We start from the raw sequence: 13,495 nt of genomic DNA on the forward strand, positions 1-13,495 counted from the left end.
TGGCCCAGCGACCAAGTAGAGCCCACCCTGAGCAGGAGCGCGGGTGGACAGCTGGTCGCCGACAGTCCCTGAGCCCTGGGCTTGGCTCTCTCTGCGGTGCCAGCCACAGCTTTGCATCTCCTCACAAGTCCCCCAACTGACATGCAAGTGTAGGGTTTCTTCTGCCTGGGATGTGCCTCCCTTTCCAATTTTTATTTACAGCAATGCAGCCGAACAGATTCAAACGGGGTTCCACTGTGCTTCTGTTGCTCTCTTGTGCCACGGTGCAGCCACCACTACTGGCCTCGGGCTCCCGCGCTCCTCACCTGCCTGATGAAACCATGCCTCTGCGGACAGGTGGAGGGTATTCCCCCTGCGGCCCTTGCTTTGACCCTGGCCTGATAGCTGTGTTCCTCACCGTGTGTTTCCACACAGAATCAAAAGGCTGAAACACGTGGGTCCCCCAGTCTGGCGGTCCTGTCTGGCGTGCTGATTGCACTCTGTCCCCAGGACTCATGGGCGTCTCACCAAACAGAGAGGAGGACTGAGAGGGGAGTCACTGGCCCTGTCGCCGCTCAGACGTGGTGACGCCGTTTTCCATGGCTCCCCAGTCTTCTGTGGATGGAATGTGGGGGGCCTGTGCAGTTTAAGCACAGTGTAGTCACATCGTGTCTATAACTTCACGTTTCTGTAGCTTGACTGTTTTCATTACAATGAATTGTTTTCTTATAACTAGTTTTTCTTTAAATGTGGTTATCCAAAAATCCCGTTTGGTAGATGGGTGTTTCTGTCCAGCGTTTAACTGCTGAAAACAGTTAGCATCCCTGGCCTTGGACACAGAATACGTGCCTCGAGGGTGGCTCCTTCGTTCCCAGTCCTGGAAGTGAGGTCACTCTGCTGGAGGGGGCACCTATGGCAGGTTTTCCAGGGCAGTTGCCAGGGTGCCCTGCCCTGCCCGGAGCACGGCCGACTGTGCTGGCGGCAGGTGTTGGCTCGACCAGGGTCTTGGTCTGCACAGAGCTGACAGTGCCGGCAGGTGTGAGCATACAGGAATGGCGCAACTGTGGTTCCTGCAGCCACAGTGTAAGTACTCTGGGGTCCATGCCGTGCATACCCTGTGTGAGACGGTGATCAAGAGGCCCGGGCTGGCGCATGCGAGCTTTCTCAGCGTCCGTACCAGTAAAGCCTGATCAACACGTATATGAGTGAGTGAGCAGTGAACCTGCCAAAGACCCGCAGGCAGTGAGGTGACGGTCAAGGGCTCACCGTCTGAGAGCAGAGCTCAGACGGTAGGTGCAGAGGAGCAGGTCCCATGTGGTTCAGACGCAGGGTTGTAGTTTGTGGCGATGTTCAAAAGGAGATCTCATGTTTAAAATCTCAGCCTGTGGCGTTTAGAAAACCTCTAAAGATCTGACCGCCACTGACTCAGGAGACCAGCCGCCTCCGTCCCCAGCGTTCCTCACACCTCCTGCAGGCGGGCTGCACAGCGCCGCCTGCCAGGTCTGCTGGGACCCTCGGGTGCTCCTGGTACCTCCCAGTCGGGTGGCTCTGGCTCTGCTCCCACTGGTCTTCGCTTGTCCTGCTTGTTCAGTCCTCCAGAGAAGGATGATGTCTGTAAGCAGTATCCTTCATTTAGTTACAGTCAAATGAACCTGTGCTTAATCTGGATAAAAGGGGCATCTTTACAATACTGAGATTGGTTTTTTATCTCTTTTTTAAAGTTCTTTATATTTACTCAGTAAAAACTTTTAGCTTTATTTACTTAGGCCAGATGCATTCCTGGCTATTATAATTTTTGTTGCTCTTACAAGCAGAGTGATGCCCTGGCTGGTGTGGCTCAGTGGATTGAGCAGAAGTAACCGGTTTGATTCCTACGTGCCTGGGTTGCAGGCCAGGTCCCCAGGAGGGGGGGCATGCGAGAGGCAACCCCACATTGATGTTTCCTTTTTCCCTCCCTTCCTCTCTTTCTAAAAATAAAATCTTTTTAAGAATTAAAGAGTAGGATTACATTCATACCTCAGGTACTTCTCAGTGTAGAAGATGTTCTGTGTCTGCCTTGCACCTGCTCCGTATAGGGACCTCAGTGTGTTCAGTGGTTGCTCTGGTTTCCTCGGGCCTGCTTCACGCTGCAGGAGGTACCCACTGCTGTGTGGCCCGACACCCTGGAGTTTAGCATGGCCGAAACAGCAGAAGTCTGTGAGGGCCCAGTTTCTGCAGGCCGGAAATCGGAGCACAACCTAGCTATGTGAGTCCAGCTTGGGGCCTCGTAGGGACTGCACTTGTCCCGGGGCCTGGCTGGGAGGCATCCACGCCTTTGTTTTCTGTTGCTGCACAGCAGACTTCCACAGATTGGGTAGTTCAAAGACACGTTATCTCAAAGTTCTGTAGGTCAGAAGTCGTCCGTGTTTCCTCTGTGCCTTCTGCTCAGGGTCCTGGGCTGTCACTGACCGTGGCCAGGGGTGTGGCACTGGTTGGGAAGGAGTGTGGCTTCGTGCAGGTCGTAGGCTGGGTTGTGCCCTTGCATTTGTAGTACTGTAGCCCATGGGCTCTTAGCAGCAGTTGGCTGGGCGCTGCTGTCAGCCCTCACAGTTGGTCCCTGTTCCACGTGGCCCCCAGCTCAGCCAGCAGGAGAGGCAGAGCCCACCTCGCAGGCCTTGGGAGGCTGCGGGCTCTGACTCCAGCACAGCACTGAATGGCGCCGGGGGCCTTGTGTGCTTGCGTCCGGTCACATGTGCGTGGGGGCCGACAGCACGCCACAGACTGTGTGTGTCACGTGGTGACTGTCAGACGAGGACCAGTTGGTTTTTGGATGATCACCTGTGGGCAGAATTATCAACAAGAGGTATTGGTTTGCCCCCTGGGTCAATGACTATAACTAGTTCCTAGTATAATTTTTACTTTTCCCATTTTCCCATTAGTCTCCGCTCTTAAGTTGCAGGAAAAGTATCTACATTGATAATATTCTCTATAAAAACAACTAGTTTGAAAATAACAGATGTTTTTCAGAGTAATTTTAGCTTAGTTATAACCTTTTCCCATATTTTCACTTGGGTTCATCTCATTTTTTCAGTCTTCTTATGAATTGATAAAGAAATGATAGGAAGGTCAGCTCACAGATTAATAAGGTGCCATTTTATAGGGAAGGGAACACATTTGCAAATTTAAGTTTTTTGTCAGGTCATATAGTTGATAAGGAGATGAATGATTCCCACATTATCTGAGACAAGAAAATGAGGAGAATTGAAAGGACAGGGCTCATAGGACCTGAATTGTAGGCCTGCAAGTCAGACCCTTTCATGTTCTGTACTCTCTGCATGGAATTAGTGCATTTTGGCAGAATAAAAAACAAAGTTTTAAAAAGCCACCCAGTGTGGTTTGGAGTGGCAATCCGCACCCCTCCTCGAAGAGGGGTGTAGGGAGAGGTGTGCCGCCCACGTGTCTTAGGGCCAGAGAGAGTTGATAAATTTTAGGAAGCGTCTGTCTCATCAGAACCATGTTGGAAGGTCAGTTACATGCAGCCGCCCTGCTTCCTCCTGTCACCTGTTCCTTCTCTGTCCTCTCGGCACACCTGCTGTGGCCGGTGGCGTGGGGGCCCGTCCTAGGAGAGGGTGCAGAGGCTGCCTGCTCCCCTCCGCCGTCTTCGTGCTGCTTCCTCATCACAGCACTGTGTCAGTGACTCCTGAGTGCTGTTGTTTGAAAAGAGGGGTTCATTTTTTTTAAGTGATCCTTCTTGAGTGTTAAACATTTGTAAGTGCTCGTTATAAATGGGGAGGAGAGAGCGGAGTTCTTCGCCTTTGCTTTGCCAGCAACGGTGTGACTTTCCTGCTTCTGGAGGTAAGTGTGAGGGAGCCCCATGCTCCATTCGAGACCCTTTGTGGGGGGCACAGGGGCCTGTGGTTAGTCACAGCCATTCTCAAACCTCACTCTGCAGAACGTACCTGTGACGTGGCAGGGCACGGCAGAAACCAGTGTGGGTTTTTTTACCCTTTTTTAAAAAAAGTATTTTTCATTAGCAATGTAGGGTTTTTATTTGTGTAAAAATGTTATGTATACATGGACTGAAATATTGTGAATGGACAAATGCGTTTCAGGGCTGGAGCACCGTAGTTTTGAATTAATTGGTCTCGGCGAGGCCTGGGCCCCGGCCGTTCAGGAACTAGTTGCTGCTGTGTAATATGCCCACAGGAAAAGGCACCTTACTTAACCACGCAGCTCAGTGGGTGCTCATGCCGAATAGACCTGTGTGATGAGCACCCAGACGGGAAGCCACTGTGCAGTGGACTCTGCTTTTCGCGTTGAAAGGAGTTGTCCACAGTGGTGGTTATCTTTTTCCACCAGGGGACTATGTGCATGCACCGTCAGGGGCCTGCTCACACTCTCTGGGGTTTTACTGTCACCCTAGCCCATAATGAGAGGCGGGGACAGATGAGTGCCCCACTGCCTCTGGTTCTAAGCGTTGCCTTTTGTAGGGAGTAAGAAGTCAACGAAGGTCTCTGTGTTCCCCCTGCCCCGTCTGTGAAATGGGCCCGGCAACGGTGCCCACTGAGTTGCTGTGAGGGGAAGACTCAAGAGTTTGGGGAAGCCGCAGCAAAGTCTTGAGCAGTTGATCACGTCGGTGTGCGTAGAAATGCTGCTTGTCTGTGCACGTGCGCAGTAGAAAGGACACTGTAGCAGCTTCCCAACTTCTGCTCTCTGGGTTCTGGGGGCACGCAGGGCAGACAGGGGGGGGGGCGTCGTGGGGTCTGGTGGGGGGGGCTTCCGCAACCCTGGCTGTGTCTCATCAGCACTTGATGGACGTTACAGTTGGAGTTTTATATCATTTTCATGTGTCATGAAGTAGTATTTCCCCCCAGTCGTTTCAACAAGAGTGACTTCATATTTGTAGTTGTAAAAAGAGACACACATTCAGTTGGATTTAGTCCTGGGGCCCTAGGTGACCAGTCCCTGCTTCTAGAAGATCACACAGGCTGCCACGCTGTTCCCACTAACCATTGTGACCATTATGCCAGCACACAGCCCATGTCGCCTTTTCACTGAGTTCTCCACACTGCTCTCGGCGCCCTGATGGGGCGGTGGCAGCCTGTGTCCACCGAGGGAAAGTGCACACGCCAGCCGGGCCCCTGCTATTCTCTGGCCGCGCTGGGCACCTCCCAGGGCCTCTCTGCCTGGCAGCAGGCCCGGCACAGTGTGCTCGCCCACCTGTTAGGGGAGTGTCCCAGGCTCAGGGGTTGAATGACTCACCCGAGGCCGCACGGGTCACAGCTGGTCACTGACAGAGGACAGGTCGGGCTCCCGGCTGGCCAGACCTTCAGCTCTGAGCCCAGCCCCACACGGGAAATGAAACAGAGCAGGAAGGCCGGCAAGGGAAAGCAGTTCTCCTCCGAGACCGGCAGCGCAGGCGTGTGTGCGGCTCACGTGGGCCCTGTGGCAGAGTCTGTGCGTTGTAGGAGAGTACGGGGAGATGGCACAACCTCGTGTGGCAGCAGAGCCCAGCTACAGTAACATGAAGCTGGGCTCTGCATTTTGATACAGTAATGGGCTTTTTCATCGACTAATTAAGTAATGTGCTCTAGCAGCAAGCCTGATTTCGCAAGATTATTTTATAGTCAAGTATTCATGATTGTAAATGTTATAGGAAGGTATCTATAATACATTTAATGGGATATGAAAGTATCGAATAGTTTTTTAGATTTTATTTATTTATTTTTAGAGAGATGAGGCGGGGAGAGGGAGAGAACATCAATGTGTGAGAGAAACATCAGTTGGTTGCTTTTAGCACGCCCCCACCTGGGGACCAAACCTGCAGCCTAGGCATGTGCCCTGACCCGGAATGGAACCTGCAACCTTTCACTTTGCAGGGTAATGCCGAACCCACTGAGTCCCATCATCAGGGCATATCTGATATCTTTAGATGAAAAATACGCCTAATACTAAAATTACTGTATTTTGTTGCCTACATTCCTAATTGAATCGAATATGACATTTTAGAGTTTAGTTAAAATGACAATTAGTATTTTCTCAACCAAGTTCATGGACTGCCTGAATTGAGTATGTGGACCTCTGCTTTAAAAGGTTTCTCAAATCTCAGATTAGTCTGCACGACAGTCTGTGTCTCAGAAGGAAGGGACTGTGGGTGTCATCTAGTAGAGTGTTTTACCTGTGAGGACCCAGGTCGTCTGACTCCGTTTTCACGAAGCTCCCTCCTGCTCTGCTGTGATTGTCAGCCGCACCCACGGCTACAGTTTTCAGTGTAATACTGTTCGACTCGACAGTAAATGATAGGCTTGGTGTGGCTCTATTTATTTTGTGTGGGAATTTGCTGTGCCGCGTGGCCTCGGTGGCGAGTGCCAGTAGAAATGTCTCCAGACCAACTGTTTCTTCACGTTGCTTTGTCATCAGGAGCCTGCGTGGCCCCGTGACGGGAAGGCCAGCCTGCTCTTGGCTGCCAGCTTGGGCGCCACCCCCTCCTTGGAAGGGCATTCACACAGCGAATCGGGTCTCTGGGGCCTCAGTGTTGGGGCAGCTCCTGCATAGCTTTTTTCCTCCAAAATTTCTCCAGAAAACAAAAAGCCTGCTAGAGAGGATGGACACTTTGAACAAATAATTGAATTTTCCAGTTCTTGAACATGATACGTATCTATTTCTTTACCCGCTTTCATTTCAGCAATATTTTATAGGATTCATTGTACAGGTATTGGGCATCTTTCCATTTATTTCCGGGAGTTCTGTATTTTTGATGCTACTGTGGATGGAAGCAGTTAACACGTATATTGTCCAGGATTTGCTGCTGGTTTACATGCAGCACAGTTGACTTCTGTGTACTGACTGTGTCTCCATAGTCTTCTTCCTGGTTTGTTGCTGATTCCTGAGGAGTGTTTACGTAGTCTGTCACTAAAGACAGTCTTGCTTCTTCCATTCCATGCCCCTTGTCCCTCCTGGCCTCATCCTAACTATACTGGCTGAGACTCATAGCACACTGTTCCTGGTCTTAGAGGGGAGTGTTCAGTCTCAGCGTTCAGTGTGAGGGAGCACTGCCCCTTTTGTTCCTGGCTTGACTTTGTTTGGCTGAGACATCGTCAAAGAAAACGAGTGGTCTTCAACTGTAAGCTGCCAGGTCTCTCGGGGTGCGGTGGGCTGGACAGGCCAGGCCAGGTTGTAGGAGGGGAGGTGGGGACGCTGGAGATGTGTGTCGGGTGCACGTGTGTTTGTTGGTCCGCGTGCCCTGCCCCTCGCTGGAGTGGGTGGAGGGAGCACGCCCTCTGGGGTGCGGCCCAGCCCATCTCCTGCCGCTGCTCCCACACTGTATTTTATAAACTGCAGGCAAATGCACCTTATTGTATGGTGTGTGTCAAAACGCTGTGGAGCGTGTGGTAGGTACAGGGGGTTATTACCAAAGAGACATCGTCACCTTCCTTTCTTCCTTGCCAACAAGCAGTTGTTTAAAAGCATGGCATTTTATGTTTGAATTGACCACTGCCACGCTCTCTGCTTTCCCCAGCAGTTTGAATGGCTCCCGGTCCAGCTCCTCCTTCCTGCATCGCTGTGCCAGCCTCTCAGGCCGAGAGGGAGCCTGTCTGCCCCTAAGGCCTTGTGCTGCATTTGCAGGGATCTCACCCATGTTTCCCTCAGTCGTAGAAATGGTTGTCTGTCTCTCTGCCAAAGAAAAATGTCTGTTTTGTTTGCCTAGGGCCCTTTGATTTTTTCCCATGACCATTTCCTCTGACTTTTCCACCAATATAACCACCTTAGGTCACAAGTCAGCACGGCAGCTTGCCTCTTTCTAAACTGTGTTCACATGTAACTCTTGTGAGACACACGGGTTAGAAGTTTTTAAATCAGGCATTCGTCATTGTATCAGATTCGTTGTCTGAGGTGTAGAGTAGCCATCTAACAATCATACATTTATTAGGTCATATACAAGGCGCGTTTTCGGTGTCCACCAAAGTGCACTTGTAGAACTACCAGTTTTGACCCAGAAAAATGTAAGTTGCCATCAAACTGTCTTAAATGTTTCCCATGGAAAAACTATTTTCAAAATTTGGATTACAGTATTTTGTCACATGGATTAATACTTATGTATAACGGAATAGAAAATGATAGTTGCACATCGGAGTGGATGCTTGTGTCCAGAGAAGTTCTCTCCACCTTTGCATTTTAACCTGAAATGGAAGGTAACTGGGCTAGGCAGCCCGACTGCGTCCAGACCGAGCAGTCTCTCCCTTTGTGTGCACACAGGTGGACTGTGGGCCGCAGCTTCGCAGTCTGTACCGTCAATTAGCGAGACGTGGACCTGTTTCACCAGCATGGGCTGTTCGTGGCTTAAAGTTAAACAACCTGTGCTGTGAGAAACTCCTAATGTGCTCACCCTGTTTAGCACTTGACCGCGTGAGGTCCCAGCAGGGGGTGCGATGACGCCAGGCTCCACAAGGGGCTGGCAGACACTCCTGTGCCGGCCTGTCCTCCTCTGCTTCTTGTGTGAGCCCCGCCCCTCAGCCAGCCCCTGGCCCGCCAAAGTGCCCCCCTCCCCCAACCCCCCTGTGTGTTTTATAGTAACGTGTTTCCGTTCTGGGGCCGTCGTGCCAGGCCCCAGACCTTCCACAGCTACCTCGAGGACATCATAAACTACCGCTGGGAGCTGGAGGAAGGGAAGCCCAACCCGCTGAGAGAAGCCAGTTTCCAAGACCTGCCTCTGCGCACGCGGGTGCAGATCCTGCACCGTCTCTGTGATTACCGATTGGACGCGGACGACGTCTTTGACCTGCTCAAGGTGCTGGCACCACCCTGTCCCCACACAGCAGTTTAGCCTCTTCAATCTCCTGGCGCGCAACACTCGCTGCTAACATTCTGTGGCATACCAAAAAACATATTTTTTGATGTTCTGACAAAAAAATAAGTGTAATTTGATTCACTCACAGGATGCCTACCATTGGCTGTAGTCATTTTTTAATTTTCCAGTCAAAGGGAAAAGAGGCCAGTGCCCCTAAGTGTTGGGTATCGCATGTTTTTAAAATTTTTGCGTCACACCTGTTAAAAACCTCCACCTTAGAACCAAAAAAACAAAAAAATAAACAGCACTCCAGTATGTAAACTCTGAACATACTGAGACACCAGAGCTTGGTGTGTGTAAACTAGTCCTGGGACTCTTCTTTTTTTTTTTCTAAAAGATTTTATTTATTTTTGAAGATACTATTAATTTCATTTTAGGCAGCGGGGAAGGGAAGGAGAAAGAGGGAGAGAAACATCAACAAACGGGTGGTTGCCTCTCGTGCGCCCTCTACTGGGGGCCTGGCCTGCAACCCAGGCATGTGCCCTGACTGGGAATCAAACTGACCACCCTTTGGTTCACAGACTGGCGCTCAGTCGTCTGAGCCACACGAGCCAGGGCTAGTCCTGGGACTCTTAAATTGGCAGTAATGGTGTCTCTAAAACGTGGCCTCTGTGGCCGGAGGATTCTAAGGCACCCATGTGTACAACTGTGTGTCGGGTGAATTTCGAGTTTGCTTCCGTCCCCTTCACATGCGTTGAGTTGCAGACACAGAAGAACGGTCTTCATGTCATCAGCCAAATTAACCACTGAGTTTGTTTCCTAAGGCCTAAAATTTTATTGAAATAATTGAAATATTTGTTGAAAACTCAAAAGACTTTAACCCATCTGTGCTAGTGAAGCTCATCCCTACCACACACACACATCGCCACCAGTGTGCTGGAGAAGGCAGGGGCGGCCCCCCCCCCCCCCCCCCCCCCCCCCGCATTCTGTTGCTGGGTCCATTCAGACGCTTGTCTCAGAGGGACGGAGCAGGCAGAGGCTTTTCGCCCACAGGGAGGTCAGCTACTGACCCTCTCGGGCAGCAGTGGTGGGCTGTGCTGATGACTTCCCAGCTCAGCCCTGCCCATGGACACTGTGTAGCTGTCACCGTGCAGTTCAGCGCAGTCCTTCCTGCAGACAGGTGTGTGCAGTGGCGGGACGCAGAGGTGGGTGGGCTGCGGTCTTAGCGGGATGCAGAAGTTGTCACTGTGGCTCCTGGTGGAGCAGCCGGGGTGGGTCGCAGGGGACGGTGCTTCGAAATGCAGGCTCCGCTCTGTTGTTGTTGCCCATCCTGGTGTGGACACACACTCGGAACAAGTCCACCACGCCTGTAACTCGTTCACCAGCTCATTTTGGGGCCTCTCCTCTCAGTGCGACGACAGCGGGGGTGGGCTGGGAGCCGTTCTCTGTCTCAGAAAACTACTTGCTGCCCTGGGCCTTCTCAGGAGTGGCTGCGTCTGAGTGCGAGTCCTCACTGTCCTTTCTCCTGTCTTGTCCCCCATTCCCCAACCTCCCTCCCTGCCCTTGGACCCAGGGCCTGGATGCAGACAGCCTCCGTGTGGAGCCGCTAGGGGAAGACAACTCCGGGGCGCTGTATTGGTACTTCTATGGCACACGGATGTACAAGGAGGACCCAGTGCCAGGGAAACCCGGCGGGGAGCTCTCCTCCAGCAGGTACTTTGTTCAGGGTTGGGGCTGTGGGAGCCGCTGTGCAGGAATGCTATTCAGAGTGAATGCCTCAGTGGCGCCGTGGTTCCCTTGGTGAGGAACTGGCTGTCTGCCTGTCAAGGGGTGGCCCTGGGCGGCTTTATGCAGCGGTAGCAGGAGTCGGCTTGGAGCCTCGGGTGGCAGTGGGGGGATCGGGGTGCCTCAGGCTCTGCGGTAGCGCCCACCCCGGTCAGAGGTTGCTCTGGGCTGCGGCTTGTCTCAGCAGCCCAGGCACTTTGCTGCCGTGGTTTCCTCCATGTGCTCTGTTCTTGAGACTCCATCTTCCTGCTAGGATAGGTGACAGGCCCCATCGGGAGGGGACCAGGAGGCCCTTAGGGAAGGCTTGGAGCAGCTGAGCCCCCGATGGGGACTCGCCCTTCCACAGCTCCCTGCAGCGAGGCTGCCCTCCTGCCTTCCGCAGTCTCTTCCTGCTGCTCAGAAGGTACCAGGTCTCGCTCAGGTCCCAGGGTCAGGAAGCGCTGGCGGTCTGGGGCGCCGCGGTCTTTCCTTCAGGATCCCCCAGCAGAAGAGCTGTGCTCACGGGGCATGTGCACTGTGACTGGACGTTTCTGTCTGATGTGCTGTTTCTCAGGGAGAGTGAAGGACAGAAAAATGTCTCTGGTGTTCCTGGGAAAACAGGAAAGAGGAGAGGAAGGCCCCCTAAACGGAAGAAACTGCAAGAGGAGGTTACAGTGAGGTAAGACAGTCTTGTTAGTCCAGCGGTCACAGACCCTCTTGCTGAAAGGGACCTTACTCCCGTAGTTCTTTCATCCTCGACTTCTCCTTGTTCGGGGAAGGACCCAGAACCTAGACTGTGGGGATCACGAAGTGGCCGGTGTGCCCGGGGGACCTAGGGGTCCTGGCTGCAGCTTCTGTCTCTCTGCCTGTGGTCTGATTGGATGAGGGTGGTTCTGACGGGGACTGGGACCGGCTGAGAGCAGGGCGTGTGCTCACTCACGCAGGGTGTGTCGGCTTCTTTAGGATTTACGCCACACATGTTTGCACAGGAGCGTGTAGCAAGTTCTGTGGTTAATAGTCAGCATTTTAGTAGAACTATATATCATATATGAGTTTAGGAATTAATTCTTGCCTATTAGGGAGATTTTAGCAAACATGCTTTGCTTTGTTTAGAATACAGTTTCCTAAAATAAAGAAAAGGCAAGACGTTAAACATGTTCTAAATTATTTTGTGTTTAATTTTAGCAAAGAGAAAGAGACTCTGTTACATTTATCAGAGTTTGATTGTATTTTACACCTCAGAAGCGGTGTCGTGCTCACCTTCCCGGCAGCCTGACCAGCCGTGGCGTCATCCCCTGTGGGGTGGCTGTGGGAACTGTCCAGCAGTCCCCTCCTCCCCCCAACACACATAATGCGCCTGTTTCTTCTGGGTCTTGGTGGCGATCAGTCTGCAGCTCCGTCTGTGCTCAAAGAGCTGCGCTGCACTCTCGCCACTTCCCTGTGAGTGACACTTCCCTGTGAGTGACGTTAAAGCGCCTTCACGCTGGAACGTAGACTTGTGGTAACAGGCGTACATGGACTTGTGCTACCCTCTACTGGTGATTTTATTCTTCAGAGCTCTGTAGTCAATGTGATATTTAAACATCTTTAAATTACATAAAACTTAAAGTTCAGTTCCTCCATCACACCAGCCACATTTCAAGTGCTCAGTGGCCACGTGTGGCTCCGAGCTGTCGTGTTGGTCAACAGCAGGATGAAGCCTCTGCACCCCAGACAGTCCTGTGGGGCGGGGTGTCCAGGAGGAGGCGGGCACGGCGGCCGTGCTCCCCGACCCCGTCGTGCTGAGCAGGGGTTTCTGTGTCTCACCGCCCCATGCCTGGCCTCCAGTGAGGCTACCGCTCTGTCAGCTCTGTTTCCTAGGGACTTGCACCACCTCCCCCAGGCCCGTGGGGAGCTGCAGGTCCTGTCCTCAGCCCGTGCCCTCCCCCTTCCCTTGCGTGGGGCTCGGTTAAACTGCGGGGCGGGTGGCGGTGGTCCGCAGTGGGGAGGAGTCGGGACAGAGTGGATCCCTGTATTACTGTTAACATCTGCGACCCTTCTTTTGCCTGCCCTTGCATGCTTTCTGTCCAGTGTAGGCCTGAGTTCAGGAGGACGAGGGAGTCCTCACCCTTTTTTTCTTCTTGGCATTTAACTCTCAACATGAAACTCCTGATTTTTTATTTTCATGTTTTAAAAGTTAATCTTTGTCCAGGCTCGGTGGGGTGCCATTTCTTCAGCGGAGTCAGCTCTTTTGGTCCCACCCACCTGACGCGCACACACTGACAGGCTCCCTGTGTCAGTGGGGTCTGCCTTCCAGGGGAAATGCCAGTTCTGAACAATGTCTTCACGTGTTCACCTCTTTTTCCTGTGTTTCAGCGAAAAGCAGGAAGAAAACTCCTCGGCACCTGAGCTTCAGGGGAGAAATGGTAATGGCCTGTGTGGGGTGGGGGTGGGGGGATCCCGGAGCTGGTGGGGGTGTGTGAGGACGGGGCCTCACCCGTCCAGGGCCCTGCGCCGTCTGACCAGCCTTATTGCCCTTCAGCTCTCTCTTCCTTGCGCTGGGTCCAGTGCCATCCCATCCCCGTCTGACAGGGGACATGGCACAGGCACCCAGACGCCTGGGTGACAAGTGACTTCTGAAAGAGCTGTCATTTTCTCACAACATGCTTCCCTGCCCAGCAGACTGGACGGTTGTGCCACTCCCGCTCATGTCTGCAGCCCAGGTTGCATGAGCGGGAGGGACAGTTTGCAGAGTCTCAGTGTCTGTGAGACAGGGGAGGCTCTGCCAAAGAGCAAACCCAGACTGTTGCTTAGGAGAGGAGATACACGCCTGCATCTCTGGCATGTTTGTGTCTGTCTCAAACGTGCCAGAGGAAGGTCACAAAGGTCATAAGTGTGGCCTTAGGTTGGGGTTCCCTCTTAGCTGTGAACAGTGACAGGAACAGAAATGTCAAAAGTATATGTAGCACCCTGCACACTAAAGAGTGGCCGGTCTCTCGTCCTGAC

The 13,495-nt window shown here is 52.5% G+C and overlaps 1 protein-coding gene across 1 annotated transcript in view; it reads left to right on the forward strand.

The window, feature by feature from the left end:
• Positions 1-13,495, forward strand: part of CECR2 (CECR2 histone acetyl-lysine reader) — a 90,185-nt gene that overhangs the window by 54,430 nt on the left and 22,260 nt on the right. Inside the window, 4 exon segments of the mRNA XM_053916436.1 lie at positions 8,563-8,746; positions 10,320-10,459; positions 11,085-11,189; positions 12,866-12,915. Of these exon segments, the coding sequence (XP_053772411.1) occupies positions 8,563-8,746; positions 10,320-10,459; positions 11,085-11,189; positions 12,866-12,915 (479 nt within the window).

Source organism: Desmodus rotundus, chromosome 13, assembly GCF_022682495.2.
Source record: "Desmodus rotundus isolate HL8 chromosome 13, HLdesRot8A.1, whole genome shotgun sequence".
NCBI classification, from domain to species: Eukaryota; Metazoa; Chordata; class Mammalia; order Chiroptera; family Phyllostomidae; genus Desmodus; species Desmodus rotundus.